Raw genomic sequence first — 22,046 nt, 5'->3', positions numbered from 1 at the left:
ATTGTCTGTCTCCACTTGAGCCGTGGGACATCGCATATTTCATATTTGGTACATTTTCATTTATTTCTTGTATTTCTTGACAGGTATCTGTCTCTTTCCTTCTTATTATTTTTGGCATAATGTAGACTAGTGTATATAGTAAATGATTTTTTTTTCTTTGTCATGATTAGTGCATCATAATTTAGCCTTGCATGTTAATATATGATATATTATTAAGGGGGAGTATTCAAAAACAAGCATCTAGTAGAAAGACCGGTTTACCCGGGTGAGGTGGGTGCCTAACACCTTCCCCACTCTCGTAACCTATCTAATTACCCTGAATCTCTAACTAGACTGTATGGAATCATGTAGCCCTTTCCGCTAATCCCAGATGGGGCTACACCCACTAGGTCCTAGGCCCTAATCCTAGGTGGCGACTCTATTTTTTATGAATCGTGATCCCAATCCCCATGATGATGTATCAGAATGATAGGTCGTTATTCATCAAAGACTAATCCTTGTCGCCATAAGGTTGAGGAACCCTCGTCCCGAGGACCGTGGTACTTACAGTGACCTCTCCCCCAAAGGTGGCTAAAAATAGAAAGGAAAATCACAAAGGAGGATAATTGGCTTAGCATGCTTTTAAAACCGATCTAGGCATCAGATTCTGATCCTGATTTTTTTATCAGGATCAGAAAAAGGGTGCATCTTGAAAAAAGGTTTTCAAAATAATTTGAAAAGTAACTTGTCATTATTTCATTTTTACAAGAGAATGCTTACTAGTCGTGTAGCCCTACATCAGTACGGTAGCCAATGAAGAAAGTGTGCACAAAGACATTGATTTGGATGCAATTTTTTATTTCACTGAGGGCTGAACGGTCATTATTTCATTGGTTTGGAGGCATTGATTTTGATGCAATTTTAATAAAAATATCCAAGCAAAGGTGGCACCCATGACTGACTTTGTGAACCCGGGTGTGTAGAACTAATCAGAGTCTGAGATTGATTTGGCTGAACCTTGAGATGTTGATTGGGGACCTTCCCTCTAATTGTCTCATAAGATTTCAGTTGCATTGCATCTAGATCTTTATTCCCTACAATGGCCTGCCCGGTCTAGTTCCCCTAGTACCCCTAACAAGGGGAGCGCAATGACCATTCCACCCCTACCCGGGTGAGGTCCACCCCCCCCTCTTATTACAGGTATTAGGGAATTGGACCGGGCAGGGAATTGCAAGAGATAATTTTCCATTACATCTAACATTCGACTTGGCAGTACTTATGTCTAGACCAAAGACCATTTTCCCGGACAAAAGAACCCTCTCACAATTTAAATATGAAAATCTCACCAAGAAGATGGATTGGAAAAAATATGCTTGTTGGCCTTTAACTAATCAGTCTCTGATTAGTTCTACATAGCCGGGTTCACAAAGTCAGTCATGGGTGCCATCTTCGCTTGGATGTTTTAAACTTAAGTGTGATGCCTCCGAGAACTCTGAAACTCAGGCCAAATAAAAGGGGGGGGGATTCTTGAAAAGTGGTATAACAGAACAACAATTCAAATTGCAATGGAAGGAGAATCTGTGTTTAGGTCCCCTCAAATTGTGAAAATTGATGTGGATTAGTCATTTGGAAGTGACTACTAGTAAACGCGGCACATGGCGTACACTCCCCCACAAAGAATTTTTTTCCTTAAATAAGTTACATAATTGGATACAAAAATAAATTTCTTTTGTTTTTTCAAAGCTAATTTTACTTCCCTTTCCTTTAGTTGCAAGTCCCGTGCATATTGCACTTTGCAAGTTGCAAGGGAATAAAGGAAAGATGACTGAAATCAGAACAATACTAAAGTGAAATTTTTTGTAATCACTACCTTACATGATGGTGTAACAACTCCAAAACATTGTGATTTATTAAATTTTACTTTACTTAGCAGTCAAATTCTTTTGATCTGGAAAGTAAAATAAATATGACAAAAAAAACACTATAACTGAGAATGTGCACTCTACTCTCAGATACAGAAGGGGTGGTCCCTAAAAGAACACCTTCCAAATAATTACCAAAAATATTGTAAGAGTTTGGGCAATGTAAGCTACACCAACTCTCTCTCTCTCTCTCTCTCTCTCAAACCATCTCCCACCTTTCCCATGGGCTGGCTCCCACCTCTCCAACTCAGAGAATCCTCTCCCAAAATATAGTTACCAAATATGGTTAAAAGTTTGGGCAGGTTATATAATCATGATTGGCTCAATGCACTTACGTAATTTAAGAGACTTAATCAAATTTTCTAGCTGCTGTCCACTTCCATATCCATTGTAGGCTACCCCCGCCCCCCCCCCCCCCCCCAAAAAAAAAAAAAAGGCTAGCCTCCATCATAAACATGAAAAATGCTTCATAATTATTCAGACAAAAAAGAACCACATAAAACAAACCAAGAACCATAAAACAAACCAAGATCCCTTATTTATTCCCATTTCAGATCCAGGCAGATAAAGCTAAAATCCTCAGAAACATCTCAAGGCTCGAAAGTCATGTTCTCTGCCTTACGCCTTACAGACTCAAAGAGCATAGTGGACAGATAACGCTCGCCAAAGCTAGGGAACACCACCTGTACAACGGAACGAGGAACACTGGTGAAAACACAAAGGAAAAAGATAAACAAAGAAAAGAAATAGGTGAATAAAAAATTTTCAAGTCACTAATAGAAAATTAGTTTATTATTAATAAGTCCAATAAGGAAAATAAATTTCATGGTTTAAAACTTTAAATGGTGAGATGCAACAAAAAAACTAAGGAGGGTGAGGGTGGGGGCGGGGTGGAGAGGCTTTGGTGAGGAGTTCACAATAACGATAAACTTGATCAATCAGTCTCGAATTGTGGGCCAGTATTTGAATGGATGATCCTAACCTATTAATTGATCCTTTGAGTTTTATGGGTTACTAGAGATGTAAGTTGGATGATTGAAACTGATTTATGTGATTTCAGGGTACAATTCATCCAAGAAATGTCTCATCAAATTGGATGATGTCTCAGTCTAGACTAATCAAATATAATCAGCCAAAAAGATCTAGTAAAATTAACCTGATGCAATGTTCTTAACACAACATTAAACTTGAAGCCATGTTTCTTATATTTTCTTCTAGACATTAATTCAAAAGAATGTCAATAATCATATAGTCTATAATATAATTGCGTCAAATTTGGCCTTGAGAGATCTCCCAAGAAAAATGAACTATCTATAATGGCCTCATTTACCACAATGAGTTTTCCAGCATTTTCTGGCCTTTTTGCAATCCTAATTGCAGCAGCCGCGGCAGCACCAGATGATATCCCGACCTGTATCCATTATCCCAAAAATCATTAGAAATTGAAAGACCAGAAACCACAGATATCCAACTACAGGCAGATGAGATTTTATGTGATAATCCAAATACCAAGGCACCATAGTTGTCTCGAAAACCTATTCATGGAGATTTGAATGAGGTCGCAAACTTACCAGCAAACCTTCTTTCAATGCAAGCTGCCTTGCAGTTTCAATAGCTTCCTCACTTGACATCTAGATATCACAGAGATTTGACAGTCAGCAAATGCTAGTTTGTGCTAGTAGATGTTTAATGGTTTAGGCACACATGTGGATTCATGTATGAAAATTATGTGCAGGTTTTTCTACAAGGATCATTAAAATTACAATCAAAAGTGGAGTATACTTCTGTCATATGTCATACTATTACTAGTGGATTCATACACCATAATAAGGACGTGACTGAGATACAAAACCTGAGCACCTGACCACTCAAAATGTCAACCAGAAGGAAAGGCCCAAGACCTGAATGGCATACCTTCGACCTGGTTTCGGAGTGTGTATGGGGTGGAGGGTGGGCGGGCGGGTGTGAATGTCAATAACAAAATATCTCCAGATTATGTTAGTGGCAAGTTTTGGAAATCCTGAACATGCAATATTTCATCAACAGAGGAACAATTATTTTTCTTTGACAGGAACATCACCAACACAGATCTTCCACAGCGCGGTGCCCTGTCCCGCCATGCAATGACTGCCTTATTCCCGCTCGGGCAAGGCGCTCGGGCAGGGGTAAGGTGGTCAATGCACACTGCCTTGTGTCTGTGCAGCACGGCAAGACGGGCAGCCCGCGCTGTAGAAGATCTGGATCCGAACGTCACTGCTAACCACTGTTAGTAGAGAATGCAATGAATGACAGTTCATAACACCATTTAATAAACACAAAGCTAACATATTCACAGAAAGGCAAGTTACTACTCATGAGTCTTACTTGAATAACTTCATCAATGAGATCAACTTCCAATACACGGGGAATAAAACCAGCTCCAGTACCCTGGATCAGGTGTGGGCCTAACATAGTTTAAACACAGAATTCATCAACTTTAAAGAACAGTTACAGTATAAAGTCAATGAGTAAATAAAGAACCATGGCTTAGAACTCAGTAGCTAAAAATCACAATAACCTAATGGAAGTTGCCAAAGACAAAATAGGGCAGGTACAAAATTTTCATTTTAGATGATTATATAGGAGTTTATAAGTGTACAGAATTTAAATAATATTGCCCATCGTAATCTCTGCGGATGAAGCAATTGAAGCATTACCAAGAGAGTAAATTCATACAATTCAAGAAAGTTAAGTATTTTACATTTTTTTTAAAATAGTAAAATCCATATTAAAAGAACTATGTTTGAAGAATGAATCTTCTAAAGCACAAGCAACACTTTAGTTCATATGTCTTTTCATGTGAACATATTTTTATTTGACTGGACCTCAATTTCATTAATTTCTTAGAAGTTAAAATAGTATATGTTGGAATTGTGTGTCCATCAAACCCGAATTATTAAATTATTGAATTTAAATTTTGCATTTTATTATTTTATTTGGGGCTTATAAGAATGTTCCATAGGTGTTAACCTAAAACTGATCTGAACTGGAAACGGGATTGGATATCCTGTTTATATGGTTTTCATATCGCATGTTACGAGAAATGATGAAGCATGGATGTGGGTACACGTTGAGAACGTGTATAGATAAGAATCTGGTACGTATGTCTTATGTATTGCTACTGGTTATGTGTGTGATATGCTTACCCGCCACTCGATGACCCTTAGACTTGAGAGATTCCATTTGTTGCAGTGTGGCATTACGGATTTTGGTAAGCCAATGGTTGATGTCCAATCGGACTATCAATCAGTACACTGGATTTGTGATCCTGCATTGTAAGCAAAGAGGTTTCTCAACATGGAATCCACTGCTCATTTATGGGGAATATCTAGGAGAGAGAAAGTCAGTGATTGGTCGGACAGAAATCTGGATCCAGTGTTTATTCAAAATATTTTATAAATTTATTTTTAATATAAAATTAATATATAATATATTGAATTTTGATTTCGAAGTTTTTCGGCCGTCCAAGCGCAAACACATTCTCTCAATCAACGTACATGATGAATTGGGGATAAGTAGCATTAAAGTACATACCCTATAATTCATTATGTGATATTAAAAAAATGGAAGGGCTTATGTATAATAAAAGAGTTTATTGGACACATGGCATTATATGGGAGAACAAAATATTTATGGTTGAATATCTTTTTATATTATGGTAAGAGATATTATGAGAATATCTCATGAACCATAGTTTAGAAAGATTGTATCCCTTTTGAGATTTCAGCTTTATAGTTTGTTCCAACTCCTTGAAAGGAGGCAAAACATCTGGCCACAACACCAAGATGGTTGTGAAAAAGTCCTCCAGCTCCTGAAGACCCTGGGTTTCCAATTGAAGACCCATCTATATTGAGCTTCCACCACCCCGACGGCGGCTGTCGCCACGTGACCTCCACAACCTTTTTACTCGGGGACCTAGAGATGGTTATTCTAAGTAACCTCGCCAATACCAGCTCCTTGACCGAATGCACATGAACCTTCAATATATGTGAGCAGTATGTGATTTCTCTAATTAGGCTTCTGATTACTACCTGCCTAGGATCACTTATTTTATTTTCGTATCTCCAACTGTTACGCTCCCACCAAATCTGCTGACAGGTGATTACAAGAAGAGCCCTCTAGATGTTTGGGAGCAAAACTCCATTGGACTTTCTCCTCCACCATGAGAAAAACAGCTCCATTGAAGGGAACCCACTCCAATTCTCCTCAAATAGTAAGAGGATATCCTTCCAAACCATAACAGAAAAATTGCAATTTAAGAAAATATGCGTCCCTGATTCCATTTCAGCATGATATAATTCACATCGCGAGACCAGGGGGATAGTGTGGCCTCTCACTTTGTTGTCTGTGGGTAGAGCATTGTGCGCCATCCGCCATCCGCCATCCAAATAAAGAGCTGCGTGGGTGTAAACCTTGCTGCCATACAGCCCAGGCCCACATGGGTGGAGGGGCCTTTTTCCTAATCTCTTCCCATGCCGATGTAACCGTGAACTCTCCATTCTTGGAGTGAGCCCACATCCGGGAATCGTTTCTGTTTGTGGCTGTGATACCCGAACTCAAAATCTCATTTATGACCACCTGAAACTCATGAGACATCACAATGGGGAAGCTCCACCCATTCCCATCTAGGAAATCCGAAACCGTGGCTGATAGATTTCTTGGAATCTGATTAGGCAGCAGGAGATCCTCAATGGATTGATTGCCAATCCATTTATCATACCAAAACCGAACCATGGTTCCATCTCCCACCACCCATCTCTCCGATGCAAGAATAAAATCCCACACTTTTCTAACTCCAGCAGAACCGAGGAAGGGTCCATATTTTTTTTTAGCATGCCATCTTTACTTACAAATCTTCCTTTCAAAAATTCAGCAAGTGGTGATTTTGCTGATTTAATAGACCAAGCGAATTTTGTAATCAAAGCCAGATTAACATCTCTCATGCGGCGGATACCTAAACCTCCTTCTCGTTTGGGCTTGCAAAGACTATCCCATCTCACCGTGATGGCTTTGGATTTATCAGATTCTCCCGACCAAATAAAGTTGCAGATCCAGTGCTTCATAATTTCTATGGTTGAGGCGGGCCATAAATAAATAGAAAAGTTATGGATAGGAATACTGCTCATGACTGATCGCACTAGCTCAACCCTCCCTGCCATGGAAAGGAGACAGCCTTTCCAGGCCGTAAGTCTTTTCTTGAAGTGGTCGTTTAATGGTAAAACCGAATCCTTTTTAACCCTTCCTTTTAAGAGATTTATCCCCAGATATCTTGTGGGAAAGGTACAAACTGGAATTTGCAGAGCAGAAACCAGCCGCCGTCGACATGTTGCAGTGATTCTCTCCAAGAAGGCCTTGCTCTTTGTAAGATTAACTTTTTGACCAGAATACTCTCCATAATCTTCTAGGAATTTTTTCACCCTCCTAACGCCACGTAACTCTGCCTTCATGAAAATGAAAAGATCATCAGCATAAAGAAGATGCGAAAGAGTGTTTACCTGTCTAGGCCCAGGCAGAGTTTTCAAGGTACTGGCCATCCGAAGAGCTGAAAGACCCCGACATAACACCTCTTCAGCGATAATGAAAAGTAAGGGAGATAGAGGATCTCCTTGCTTCAGACCTCTTTCCATGCCGAAGAAACCCATTGGACCTCCATTGATCACCACCGAAATCCTAGTTGACAACATGATCTGATGTATCCAGGAAATCCCCAAATCAGAGAACCCAAATTTTTTTAGAACATCAAATAAGAAACCCCATTCCAGGGTGTTAAAAGCCTTCTGGATGTCCAGCTTCAAACCCAAACCTCCTCCCCTGCACTTTCTGTACATTAAGTTGGTTAGCTCAGAAGCTACACCAATATTATCAAAGATGATCTTTCCTTGCTGAAATGCACCTTGCTCTAGTGAGATTAATAAATGTAAGATGGATGAAAGCCGAGTCGCCATAATTTCGGGATCAATTTGAAGAAAAAATTACCCATGCAGATCGAGCAATACTGTCCCACTCTGACCGCAGATTCCACCTTGGGCACAAGGCTTAAAAAATTACAGTTCACCCCCTTCGTGACTACCCCTTCCCTAAAAAAATTTTGTACCCCCCCTACACATATCACTGCCAACAATATCCCAACATACTCTGAAAAAGGTGCCTGGATACCCGTCTGGGCCTGGCGCACTGAAGGGATCCAGATCAAACACCGCCTTTTTGATCTCATCTTGCGATAGAATCCTAGCCAACATTTCATTATCACCTGCTGAAATCAAGGTGGGGATCACCTCAAGTAACTCGGACTTCCTGGTCGAATCTCTTCTTTTAAAAAAACCCTCAAAATGCGAGACAAAGTGAGTCCCAATAGAAACTATATCTGTAAGAGCTGTGCCATCCTCCTTAATTATTTTACAAATGGTGTTTTTTGATCTTCTCAGTTTGATTGAAAGATGAAAGTACTTAGTACATCTATCTCCCAACCTAAACCATTTATCCCTTGACTTTTCTCTCCACAATTGATCTTAAAGCATAATAGCCTTATCAAACTCCTTCTTGGCCTGAGTCTCCCTATCAAACAACTCCTCTGAGAAGCCTTCCACTTCCACCCGATCCAGAATAGAAGCCAGGTTAGCATGAGTACGTTCAACTTCAAGGTCAACATGTGGGAACCTCACCTTTGCCCTTTCCTTCAAGGGACCTTTTAATCTTCTAAGTTTTTGAGATACCACAAATAAGGGGGACCCCCTAACTGGTTCTGTCCAGGACAATTTCACAAATGCTTTGAAGTGCTCATGTTCAGTCCAAAACCTTTGAAGAAGGAAGGGAATATTAACAGGCCGGGGCATCTCCTCACATAGAACCAGAATTGGAGAATGATCAGAAGAACCTCTTACCAAGACTTTTTGAATACTGTTAGCATAGCGCTGCCACCACGCATCATTATATAAACTACAGTCCAAAATGGCACGGACGTTCCCCACCCGATGGTTATTTGACCATGTGAATCTGTTGCCTAAAGAAGGAAGAAGAGAAATAGATGCCGAGTCAATCATAGCTGCAAACTCCTCTGCAGACCCCATGTTGAAGCGACCAGGCCCTCACTTGTCCGATGCGTACAGATAAGTATTGAAATCCCCAAGTACTAGCCACGGACATGGGGATCCAGCAAGTGATATAAGGTCACTCCATAGATGCCGACGTAAAGCTCAAAAACAGCTTGCATGGACCACTGTAATAATGCTTTTGCCACCCTGCATATCCACTTGTAGAGTAATATGTTGATCCGAGTCCATAATGATCCTAGGCCGAGATAATCCCCTGCTCCATAAAAGCCAAATATTTGGGTGACCCTCCTCCCTGCTATTAGAGTTGATGTCCGAACTCATTCCCATTGCAGTAAAAAAACCCAATGGGCATTTATCAGTTCCAATCTTTGGTTCCACTAAACAAAGAAAATCTGGAGAGTTTTCTTTCATAATACCCCGTAGATGCACGCGCGCATGCCAGTTTCCAACTCCTCTGATATTCCAGAATAGGCACTTCATTGGGAACTTGTGAGAGAGTTGGTGTGACGCTCATCATTTGTGTCCTCACTAGGTTCCCCACGCAACATCCGATCCACCACATTGATCTCCATTGTGCCGCGGCATCTCGAACCTCCAGGCAAGATATTAGATTGTAGGATGTGTTTCTCCCTTACATTCTTTCTCTTACCCACTTTGATGAAGGGTGCAGCACCGCCCTCATTCTCCTCTTGTATAGGAGCAGATTCATCATGCAACACTACCGCCAATCGGCCATTGTTATGACATGTAACAGAAACCAGCGAGGTCCTCTCCCTCTGGATATCTTCTCGCTCCAACATACCTACGTGTCCAGGTCCTTGAATATCTCTCCCCAAGGAAACGTGATGCAAGTGAGACTCCAAAGAGTTTGTTTCAAAAACCACCTCTCTGAGAGAGGAATCCTCCCTATCCACGTTGTGAGCATTAGTGCCAGCTGGGTAATTGGAAAGAGAGTCACCAATATGAGAAACCAAAACCAAGGGGGACTCAACCACTGAAACGTGGCCAGGCACCCCAAGAGTCTCGGTCGGGGGATTAGGGCTTGTAACGACATCCACGTGTAGCCCAGAAGTTTGCTCAACCACGGCACCCCCTGCCTGCATCTCCTTCATCACCGAAATAACCTTTCTTCTCCATTGTCACCACCGACGTCGGCCGGTTCTCCCAACAACCACCTTATAGTTTGCTCCTGGGATGTGATCATTGTTCTCCACCTTCTCATGCAGTCTATTAGGGCATGCGTCCGGATGATGCCCAAATCCATGGCAGCCTAAACATCTTATAGGAGGTTCCTCAAAAATTACCTCTTGTTTGAATACAAACATCTCCGGTGACCCTTCTTGTTCATGCTCGACATATATCTCCTCCACCCAGGGGATGGACTTATCATAATCAACACACACTCGAGCATACTGACCATAGTGGGAGTCTCTGGTGCGTCTATCTATCGTAATAGGTTTCCCTACTGCCTTTGCCATAGACAACAGAATGTCTTCATGCCAGTACTCTTAAGGTAAGTGTGGGAAACAGATCCAGGTCAATCTATGCGTCAAAGCTTGTTCATGGACCCTAAATTCTTTCTTCCACCGTTGTAGGCGAAGGAGTTGGTTATCCAATCGAATCGGGCTTCTTCTCCAGATATTAGTCATGTCCTCGGCATTGGAAAAAGTAAAAACCACATAACCTTTGCCAATGGATCTCAGGGTAACACCTCCCCGAAGAGACCATTGTTGTGATGCTTCTCGAAGCCTATCCATCGTGGTGAAACGGAAATTAACTCTCCCAGAAGAGAGTGTTGCAGCTTGTCCAGTTGAGCCACGTAAGCCGCTTGCGGGATCTTGATCCTCGTCAAATTCCCATCTCTAACAGGCGATGGCAAACTGTCAATCACTGGAAGTCGAGGCTTCACCACAGCTGCAAAGGATAACTGCTTCACCGCCGTCTTAGATGCTGTCCGTATCTCTGGGAAGCCCCAAAAGCCCCCCAAGTCTTGCATGGTCAATCCCTCTTATTTTCAAATCCAAGCTTCACTACATGATCTAAAAACACTTGATTCTTGTTCAAATCCACTGCTCAAAGCTCTCCAGCCCTTGTTCCAAAGCCCGAGATTCACTAGTTCTCCCCAAAATGCTGTCTTCCTCTTTTCTTCATTCTTAGAGTAAAGTTGTTATTTTTTCCAATAAGAGGAAGCATGTTTTGATTTGATCACAACATGGTATGAAAAAGAAAGGAAAATAAAATAGTTAATTTTTTCTTCTTTTCATACTTATTAAATTTTTTTTTTTTGGATGCTAAACCTGCTGCCCGCATAGGGTACATGCTGCCTATGTTCCATAGGTAGGCAGCATGTGCTGCCAGTGTACCCTACGCAGGTAACAAATCTTCCAGTACATGCTGCCAGCGTGGGGTACACTGGCAGGCCCAAAAAAAAAGTTTTTTTTTTAATTTCCTTTTAAAATGAAAATTTTTTTTTGGGTTTTTTATTGGACTTTTAGTTCAATTTTTGGAATGCACTCACTCTTAATGGTTAAGTAGGTGATTTGCATTCACCCAATTTTATCACATGTTGATGTGGGGTCACATGTATTATTACCTTATTGGACTAGATCATGGAGAATTCTTATTTTATCTTGATGGTTATGGGAATAGATTTAATTTATAAATCTATGTGGATGGTAGTATTTAATTGTTCATGTGGAATGTGATGTGCGTTGTGCTCTCTCCCCCTCTCTATCTCTCTCCCCTCATTTTTTTGGATAAAATTATGTACTCCATCTCTTGGGCAATCCAATGGTGGGTTGTGTTTACCAAGGGATTTTCTTCCCCAAGAAAAGTGTATAGAGAACTAGGTCGTAATTTTATTTATTTTATGTAAGTTCAACCGATAGAGAATTTGAAGATCTTAAAGAAAGATGGAGGCCAATATACGATGATGGAAGGAAATAGAAAGGAACATGCAGATACAAAGGACAAAACATAGAGATACCAAAGGATGGAGCTAGCACTATTTTTGTGCATCGCTTGATGCATTGGATGTATGATTCTTTTTCATATTAAAATTTAATTAAATTATTGTTGTTTTAGTGGGAGTAATAATACGTTATTATTCTCTCTAAACCTATCATCTCATAACCATCATTTTTATATTTTACCAAAAAAAAAAAAACCATAATTTTTATATGTGTTACCTTGTACGATGCATTTTTTATATATGGTGATATATTTTGTGTGCGATCGTTTACCCTCCAACTTTGAAAGCATATGTGATATGGATAGATCTTAATCGGTAGATCTTTGTTCATGACCCCCTTTTGATGATGGATGTAGAGGTAGGTAATGAGGTCCCCACAATAGAGCCGATAGGACGTTATGAGGATCTCACTACTATACGGTCTACACCTTCTCCCATTAGATAAAAAATGGACATGGATAGTGGGAGGGCAATGCATTAGTGGATTATCTCCCATGATGCCATGATTCATTCCGAATCATTAGGAATACATATGACTTGAATGTGTGTCAACCGATAGGATATGGACATGACACTCAAGTGACCAATTACATTGGAAGCCTAGGAGGTGGACAAAGTAGTCTACCCAATCACCATGTGTGGACTGATTCCCAGTAGGGTAGGTTTTACATGTAAGGATTGGTGAGTTCTAATACGTTTTTTTCATTATGGTGGGATATGAAAAAGATGAATGACCATTGTTTTAATTAGCCAAAAATTAAAATTCAATGGTCACGATATTTATTATGCGTTTACTTGTATATGTGTAGAACTTTTTGGCATAGCTGCCCCAATCAACAACATCCTTATGTCACTTATCACCCAAACAAAATTGACCGGACCAAATTATGAGGATTGATATCGTAACATTATGCTCCTTCTTAAGGCTGAGGGACTTGACTCTGTCTTAAAGAGTCTCCCACCATTCCCTCCGATGACATAAATGGGACTGAGGTTACTTCTGAATTTACCGCGGAACACCTAAAAGAAAGGGTGGGCATCATCAAATCCTACCATCAAAGGGATTCAAAGACCCAACTATATATTTTGAATTCCATTGACAAATCGATTATCAAGTCTGTCAAGAGAATATCTTCTGCGAGTGACATGATGGCTAAATCAAGGAGTTATATAGCCAACAAGACACCCACATAGAGTACGAGCTAGTGGATAAGATCCACAGTCTCAAGATGGAACCTGGAACTCCGATCTTAGACCACGTGATGAAAATTCGAAACTTGTTCGAGCAACTGGAAGGTTTAGGTTCCGAAAAGTTCTCCTTGAAGTATAAGAGGAACGTCATTTTTAAATCTCTCCCTAGCCCATTCAGCTCTTTTATTTTCAACTTCAACATGAACAAACTAGATGTTCAGTTGATCGAGCTGGGTAATATGTTACAAGAAGCCGAGAGAGCGATTAAAAAGAAAAAGGCAGAAGTGCACCTCACCGAGGAGAGGGTGTTTCCAAGTTTTGAACCAGCAACCAACAAGTTGCAAGTTTTGAATGTACTCATGCTTAACATATTATACACCTATTTGAAATACAAACACCTCATACTCAGAAATTGATTAAAAACATGAACCAAATCTCTTAAAGACCTCCAATATTTTTAAACTCAAATATTAGTAATCAAATCTTAATAATATATTGTACATTTTCCAAGAGCTTAATTTTACTGAATGGGAGTTCAACAAAAGTTCATGTGTGGCCCCTAGACAAACAATATAAAAGTTTTGTTCTTTTTTTCAGTGCTTAAGTAAGTATGGTATGGCCGGTCACATTCCTTCGACTGATTAATTACAACCCTATACAAACTACTCTTCTCAAGAAAAAGGGTAGCATTTGCAACTTGAAAGTCTATACTTACAACAGGATTCATGAAGGGTGCACAAGAGGATGCAAAGAGTACAACAAGGCACTCATAACGGGATGGAACATAGAAGAAAGATCAAAAGATATAAGGTGTAAGACATCCAAGATTACTCACCAGGCTTTCCCCCAGAAAGAACTGCACTTTCAGCTGGTTCCACACCATATAGCTAAAAGAATAGAACAAAATGTTCAGAGAACATCAAATGAGAAATTTGCATACAGTACATGATTTGGTAAATACACTGAGCTTCTGTTCATATGTATGATCAGACTAACCTTGATATTAGGGTTTTGATCTTTGAGAAATTTCCCCGCACCAGTAATTGTACCACCTGTACCAATAGCAGAAACAAAGGCATCGATTTTCTCACCTGAACCTTTCCAGATCTCTGGTCCAGTGGTTTCATAATGAATCTACAAGGTCAATAAAATTTGTCAGTAGGTCCTCAAAGAGAGCTCACAATCTGAACAAGATACTTAACAACAACAACCTTGGGATTGGAAGGGTTTTCAAACTGCTGTAACGAATAAGCATTGGGTGTCTTTGCCAAAATCTCCTCTGTCTTCTGAACAGCCCCCATCAAGCCCCTATTTGGATCAGTGAGGATCAATTCAGCTCCAAAAGCTAGGAGAACCATTCTCCTCTCAAGACTCATTGAAGCAGGCATTGTAACGATAAGCCTGTAACCCTTAGCTGCTGCCAAGAAGGCCAACCCAATGCCAGTGTTACCACTAGTTGGCTCAACGAGGACAGTCTTCACCCATCATCATTATGACACAATTATAACAAAGGAAATTCATTAGGTTCCAAGAACTAATTGTAATAAATAATTAACCAACCCCCTCCCCCCAAAGGAGGGAAAGATTTTTATCTTTCCCTCCCCCTTCCCCTTTTTTTTTTTTTTCTTATGGAGGGGTAGGAGGGATTACTCCTAACAAAAGGGGGAAAAATAATCAACCAACCTTCCCTGGTGTAATGAGGCCTTTTTTCTCTGCATCAGTGATCATACTATACCCAATCCTGCAAGTTGGAAGGAAATCAAGGTATGTATGAGAATGATTAGTGAATTAAATTGAATTTCCAATGAAACTACAATGAAAGATGGTTATCAGAAATCAAAATACAAAAAGAAAAATTCATTAGAAGCTGAGAAGCGGAATCTGGATTAATACCTGTCCTTAACACTAGAGCAAGGCTCCATCATCTCTAGCTTGGCAGCAATACGGGCCACGCAGCCATCCACGACGTTGTTGAGATATACTAACGGAGTATTCCCTATCAACTGTTCGATCGATCAAAACGAATTCAAAATATCATAATAAAGCAAGCAATGTGCACCCAAAGGGAAAATATCCAGTATTGGAGCCAACTTACTTCACTAACATCTTTTGCTATTCCAGACCTCTCCTTCGCCATCTTCTCTTCTCAGACAACTGCAAGTAGAAAAGAAAGACAAGAAATTCACCAGGGAGTTTCCTCTCAGGCGGGTGGCCCAAAGGGAGGAGGCGGAGTTGAACTCAAGACCTTCAGCTTCCTTAGGCCTCATCCCTTGCCAACTGCACTGCCCCTTGGGATAGGTATCGTAAACAAAATAAGATTAAAGGAATCCAACGTCCATTCTCTATCAACGGAAATTTAGATTTGACAAAAAAAAAAAAAAAACATGCAACAGAAAAACGATATCCAAAACGTCTTCATATCGAGTAACTTACATGAAAACGACAAACTAAAAGTAACAATACATCATTACTACAATTTGGATTCTCTACTGTCGAGCTGCCCGGAAGGACTCTGCTGTCAAGACACAGTGAGACGCGCAATGACTGCCATACCCTGCTCGAACGCTTTGCCCAGAGTGGGGGTAAGGCTCATTACTAATGCAAGCATGCAACCTTCCAATAATGTAAACGAGCAGAATTTTCGGAAGACAAAAACGAAAAAAACAAAAACAAAAACTGAAAAAACAGAGAGATAAAAAATGAGAAATCGTTCAACAGCAAAAGAAAAACGATATCCAAAACGTGTTCATGTCCACAATTCTCACCAAAAATATCTATGTAATCGTGCCCTTTGGAGCGATTGAGGCGTTGTTGACAATATGAAATCAGAGGAGATTAGATCGAAGGTATGACAGAGACGGACTATAAATAAACGAAAACTTCAGAGGCTAGAACTACTGTGAATGAAGAATTAACAATAATTATTTGATTCTTAATGAATGAAACTAATGAAAGATTACATCCTTAATTAATGAATGAAATTAGATGAGTCGAATATATTCTCTGGATTAAAGTTATGATTAAATACTACCTGCAGGAATCTACTTTTAGAGTGAAAAACATTTTGGTTATAAAAGATGGGAGAGAGTCTTGCAGTCGTTCATGGCCAACTCCAAGTAGTGGACGTGTTGAGAATTCAGTGATATATTTTATTAATAAAGAGTCATGTCCTTTATATACTCAGCTCCAAGAAGTAAATAACTTCTTGAAGAGAGGCACGTGATTATTACTTTTAGAGCAAAATTAGATGAGTCGAACATGTTCTCCGGTTTAAAGGTATGATTAAATACTACCTGAAATCTACTATTAGAGCAAACTTAGATGTGTCGAACATGTTCTCTGGTTTAAAGGTATGATTAAATACTACCTGGAATCTACTTTTAGAGCAAACTCAGATGTGTCGAACATGTTCTCTGGTTTAAAGGTATGATTAAATACTACCTGAAATCTACTTTTAGAGCAAACTTAGATGTGTCGAACATGTTCTCTGGTGTAAAGGTATGATTAAATACTACCTGAAATCTACTTTTAGAGCCAAAAACGTTTTGGTTATAGAGTGTCGGTTGATTTACTTTAGATATTCTTCTAGAAGGGTAGGGAGTAGTGTATCATCGTGGAGGCGATTAAGGGAAATTCTACAAGGTAGCTTTCTGTTCTTCTATTGGTCATATATGGAAAGAAAGAAACTTTTATATTTTCCGTAACAAGACGAGGACCCTGCCTTCTATCATCAGTGATATCCAAGCGGATGTGGACAGTAGATGTAGTGCAGTTATCCTTAAGTGAAGGAAATCTCGTAGGAACCTTTTCCTAGTTTGGAGTATGAGGGTGAATCCGATATGGGAGAATAGGTGAGAAGTTTTGATGGGAGCTTCTTATATGAACTTTAGTGCTAGTTGTGTTCTGATGGACAACTCTTGTTGTAATTTGCAACCTTTAATTTGTTTGAGTTTTGTTTCTTTTGGTTTTAATTTGTGCTTCAAACCACTGTTAGTAAAAACGCGTTTAAAACTTTGTATTAAACATGTACCCATTTTTTACTCTTTTAAACACGTTCTGCCGTATATTTGGAAAACATACGATAAAAATGACAAACGACAAGCATTCCCGTTTTAAACGTGTATAAAACACGTTTAAAACATGTTCCCCTTTTTTTGCCGTTTTTTAAGACCATGGACTTAACTGATCATATCTCTCTCTCCCAAACTCTGATCAGCTTGATTCTTTCACCAACATACAGATGACTCAAAGGGTTTTTTCATGATATCACCTTCAACACAAGGTCAATGCACGGATACCTAAAATGGTAGCATGAATTTCAAATAAAAATTTTTCAATATATATAAGAATAGTGCCATTTTTTTGGTTCCATTTTTTTTTTAAGTATAAACGTTTAAAACCCGTACTGTCCGTTTTTAGATGATACACGATAATCTTCCATGTAAACATTTTCCTATTTTTTTAGATGAATTTTCTCTCATTGTACTTTAAAATAAATAGTGAAAAATCCTATTTTACACAGTTGAAAAACTAGGTTTTTCGACTTGACTCTACTCGTTTGCTCAAAAACCTAGTGACTCGGACGAGTCGTACCTAGTTAAAACGAGTTGAGTTTCTAATGTTTTATTATTCCCAGTGGTAACTGGTAAATGGTAACCAATTGTGTCTCACAAGTCACATGGCCTCGAAGTTCTTGAAAGAGAGTAAGATCGGGTATCTGTCTGTTTTCATCTACCTTGGAATCCTGCTTATTTCAGGTAAATTGCGGAAGGGTCATTGCAATAATCTCATTCAAAGAGTTAATGATAAGTTGCAATCTTGGAAAAACAAAGTTTTTAAGTCCTACATGAAAGCATGTGCTCATTCAATCCACCTTGTCTATGATGCCAAGCTATTATATGTCTTGCTTCATTTTTCCAGGCTCGATCCATCAGCAATTGGATTCTTCGTATAGGACATTCTTTTGGGCGAATGGTGAGAAGTCTTTGGTTGCAACTATTGGTTGGGACTTAATCTGTCAGCCTAAACGAAGTGGAGGTTTAAATTTGAAGTGCTCTAAGCCTTTGAATTTAGCTTTGTTATCTAAGAAGGCGTGGGAGCTTCTTAATTCTCAGAACTCCTTCTGGGGTAAGGAAATCAAATTAAAGTACTTCCCTTTAACTGATTTCATGCATGCAACGACTCCATCCATTGCTTCATGGGGTTTGAAGTCTATTATCCGAGCTAGATCTCTTTTACAAAAAGGTTTTTTCTTTCTGGTGGGTGATGGTTAAGCGTTAATCCTTGGTCTGATTTTTGGATTCCTAGTCATAGGCCGGGGAATGCTCCTTTCCCTTTACCTCGTTATGCTCCAACTATTGTTTTTCAAATGATTGATCACACAAATCATAGGTGGAAGGAAGATATTATTTTGAGGTGGTGACCATTGGATATTGCAATCAGCATTCTCTCTATTCCAATTACACTTGTTCCAAAATCAGACAGTTTTATATGGCTTCATACTTCAACTGGATTATTCTCGGTGTCATATAGACTAGCTATTCAAGATGGGTTGCGGCCTCCGAACAAGGTTTGGTTGAAGATGTGGGATGTTCAAATGGCTCCAAAAGCTCTCTTCTTTGTTTGGAAATTGTTACATGGAAGATTGCCTACTGTTGATTTGCTTAATAGAAGACAGGCTCATCTTCCTACTCACTGCCAAAGATGTGGGGACCAAGATTTGAATCCTAACCATTTGTTTATCTCTTGTCCTTTCTCTCAATCAATTTGGTCACACATTCAACCAAATCCTATTGATGGTTGGACGAATATTAAGGAGGACTGGATCTTTTAGGCAGGGGCTCAGCATCTCATTACAACTTGCATTCTAACTTGCCTATTATCCTTAGTATTCTATGGCATATTTGGACTTCTTATCTCTCCTTTACTTTCAACCGTTCAGTGTCTTCTCCAGGTCCTATATTCTACAAAGCTAAACGTTTTGTGGAAGAATTCAAGCAAAAGCCTTCTCACAATGTTCGTCTGCAGAGATCGACTGGTTGGAATCCTCCAAGCGATGAGGTAGTTAAGATCACTGTGGCTGGAGCTAGTCGAGGTAATCCTGGAAGGTCCGGAATTGGAGGTGTTAGAAGAGATTGCTATGACAGATTCCTTTTCTGTTTCGCTAAAGGAACTGGTGAGAATTTTGCTTGCATTGCAGAAGCACTGCAGTTCGACAAGCTTTACTCATTGCGAGAGATAAGGGTCTTCGTAGAATTTGCATTGAAACTGATAATCCTCTCATTGTATCTATTCTCAAAGGGTCAGTTTTAAAAAAAAATTCCATAGCGCATTAGATTCATCATAGAAGATTGTGTTGCTCTATGGGCATGCTTTGACTTTGTGGATTTCTCTCATACTTTAACAGAAGGGAACTTTTGTGCTGATGTCCTTGCTTTGATAGGAGCTTTGCTTCAGTGTGACTGGTTTTGGGATTATATGATATATCCCACCTTTGTTTCTTCGTTCTTTTCTGTACTTTGATGCCTGTGGGGTTATTTTTCCCCGTGGGTTTCAATAATATAGTTTGGGGAGAATGTTCTCTATGTCAGGGACATAAGTTGTACCCAGACATATGGGGGTGGGCACAATGATCAACCTGTCCCCCTGAGTGACAGGTCCATGTGTCTAAGCGCAGCCTGTTGCGACACAGAGAACATGAGCCCTATAGTTTGTTATCAAAAAAATACAAAAAAAGTTTTTACTGCACAACCCCCAATGCAATTGCCAACTAACACGTCACACCATATTACCACAAACATTTAGGAGACATCAAAGATCACCCACCCTCTCCAATTTACAATAAATCTAACGATTCCTGTAGTTCCCATTCTAATATCCTTTGAAATTGACAACAGTTTCCCCAACGGTTCATTACCAAAGTCCCTGACGGGAACCTCGCAGATACGACGGAAATCATATTTTTCTTCACCGACATGGTAACCAACAGCTTATACTATTCCTCTGGTTTCTGCTGAAACCTCGAAGATCCTCCAATCCCCTTCTCTCTCTGATGTCTCTCACAAGGTACAACAAGGTTAGAAACCCTAGCAATGATGGCAGAATCAGGTTGTATATAACTCGTCTTTCACTTGCAAGAGAACCACCCACTCTTGCTGTTCCTTGATCTTTAGACTGGTACGAGGACTACCCGCTCATGACCCGAGCAGGGGTAAGGCGGTCATTCATCGCTTCGTTGTGTCTCGGTAGTACCGTCCTACCAGGCAGCTTGACAGTAGAGGATCCAAATTGTTGATGTGCTGCTGAAATGTTGAAGATTTTCTAACCCTTTGCTCTCTTTCTCTCTCTCACTGTTTGTCTTTGTTAAGGAGTTGATCGATGGCAATGACATTGTACCAGTCCTCCTAACCAATATTGAGGGCTTCGATGACTGACCATGGATCTGATTTAGGATTTAGAGGGGTGAGACATCATATGTGAGAGAGAACCAGACCTGGGCAATTGTCATTAGGCTCGGGAAAATCACCGAGTCACTTGTGAATCAGATCAACTCGGACCGAGTCTGATCATTTTTTCTATTGACCGAGTTTCAATGATTATTGATCAGGTTTTGGTAATTTTTTTATTCAAATATGATGATTTGGCGGAATCAAAACCTGATTTTTCAACTATTTTTACATGGATTTTTTTTTTCTTCCTTTTTTGTCCTTCATGGAAACAAACGGAGCCAATTATATAAAAACAATTTCCTACTCGGGAAAGCATAAGAACCCTTTAGTTTTGGGACCTTTAAGTCTAAAAACATTGTTTGACTGTGGACAGAAGATTCCAAAAAGTAAAGTGAGCCCGTCCAATGAATCCTCCATGGTTAATTTGTGGCCTAGCATATAAACACCCATTAAGTTTTGCCCAAAGAGAAAATGGCACATATGGGAAAATGAGGCATTGAAGATCCAATAGAAATCAGTGACCCCTCCCCCAAAGGTGGCTCAAAATAGAAAGGAAAATCACAAAGGAGGATAATTGGTACAGCATGCTTTTAAAACCGAACTAAGCATCAGATTCTGATCCTGATTTTTTGATCAAGATTAGAAAAAGGGTGCATCTTGAAAAAAGGTTTTCAAAATAATTAGAAAAGTAACTTGTCATTATTTCATTTGGGTAAGAGAATGCTTACCAGTCGTGTAGCCCTTGCATCAACATGGTAGCCAATGAAAGTGTACACAAATGCATTGATTTGGATGAAATTTTTTATTTCACTGAGGGCTGAACAGTCATTATTTCATTGGTTTGGAGGCATTGATTTTGATGCAATTTTAATACCAAGCAAAGGTGGCACCCATGACTGACTTTGTGAACCCGGGTACGACAATAATACGAGAACGGATATGTACGGCAATTAATCGGCCTACATGGCAATAGTTCGTTTTCATAAATCCAGCGCAATAAAATGTTTATGGCAATTAATTGGTACGTGTTTAATAAGTGTTTTAATATGGTTGCTCTGAAATAGTATGGGAGCAAAAATACGGGATTATCCTAGTAAAAATCAAGGAGAAAACTGATTTTTTTACAACTAAATTCTAATCTTGTCATGCATTCATGAACACTTAAAACCAATATGGCTTTCCAATTTGAAATCATTTCCCATTCTTTTGGATCTTTACTTCTAATATTAATTAAGTTTAACCATGTCTATCAAAACAAATGCTGATAGGTAATCCATCAACCACAATCCACTATAGCAAATAATAACATGTAGCAGTAAAAAAAATAGTAATACTAAGTAGACAACCAATTAATACGACGATTAATATATAAATGTATTAATACAACATTTAGGTTTAGGTTTTTATTTTGTTTAATTAAATTAAAATACATAAATATATATTA

The 22,046-nt window shown here is 39.4% G+C and overlaps 1 protein-coding gene across 3 annotated transcripts in view; it reads right to left on the bottom strand.

Annotated features, from left to right (window-relative positions):
• LOC122648572 (cysteine synthase-like) overlaps positions 1-18,855 on the bottom strand; it is a 65,026-nt gene extending 46,171 nt beyond the window's left edge. The window contains exons 1-10 of one of the 3 annotated variants that reach the window (XM_043841786.1): positions 15,250-15,291; positions 15,048-15,157; positions 14,838-14,895; positions 14,366-14,629; positions 14,151-14,288; positions 13,990-14,041; positions 4,266-4,345; positions 3,473-3,532; positions 3,232-3,312; positions 2,486-2,584 (exon numbers count right to left, since the gene is read on the bottom strand). In XM_043841786.1, the coding sequence (XP_043697721.1) occupies positions 2,492-2,584; positions 3,232-3,312; positions 3,473-3,532; positions 4,266-4,345; positions 13,990-14,041; positions 14,151-14,288; positions 14,366-14,629; positions 14,838-14,895; positions 15,048-15,157; positions 15,250-15,291 (978 nt within the window). In that variant the 3' untranslated portion in view covers positions 2,486-2,491. Of the gene's footprint in view, positions 1-2,485; positions 2,585-3,231; positions 3,313-3,472; positions 3,533-4,262; positions 4,346-13,989; positions 14,042-14,150; positions 14,289-14,365; positions 14,630-14,837; positions 14,896-15,047; positions 15,158-15,249; positions 15,292-18,849 lie in introns of those variants that run through there. The other 2 variants (XM_043841788.1, XM_043841787.1) reach the window with 2 other exon arrangements.
• Positions 18,856-22,046: the final 3,191 nt, after the last annotated feature.

This window comes from Telopea speciosissima, chromosome 1 (assembly GCF_018873765.1).
Source record: "Telopea speciosissima isolate NSW1024214 ecotype Mountain lineage chromosome 1, Tspe_v1, whole genome shotgun sequence".
Taxonomy (NCBI): domain Eukaryota; kingdom Viridiplantae; phylum Streptophyta; class Magnoliopsida; order Proteales; family Proteaceae; genus Telopea; species Telopea speciosissima.
The sequence above is the reverse complement of the archived record's forward strand: the minus strand, read 5'-3'. Positions and strand labels throughout refer to the sequence as shown.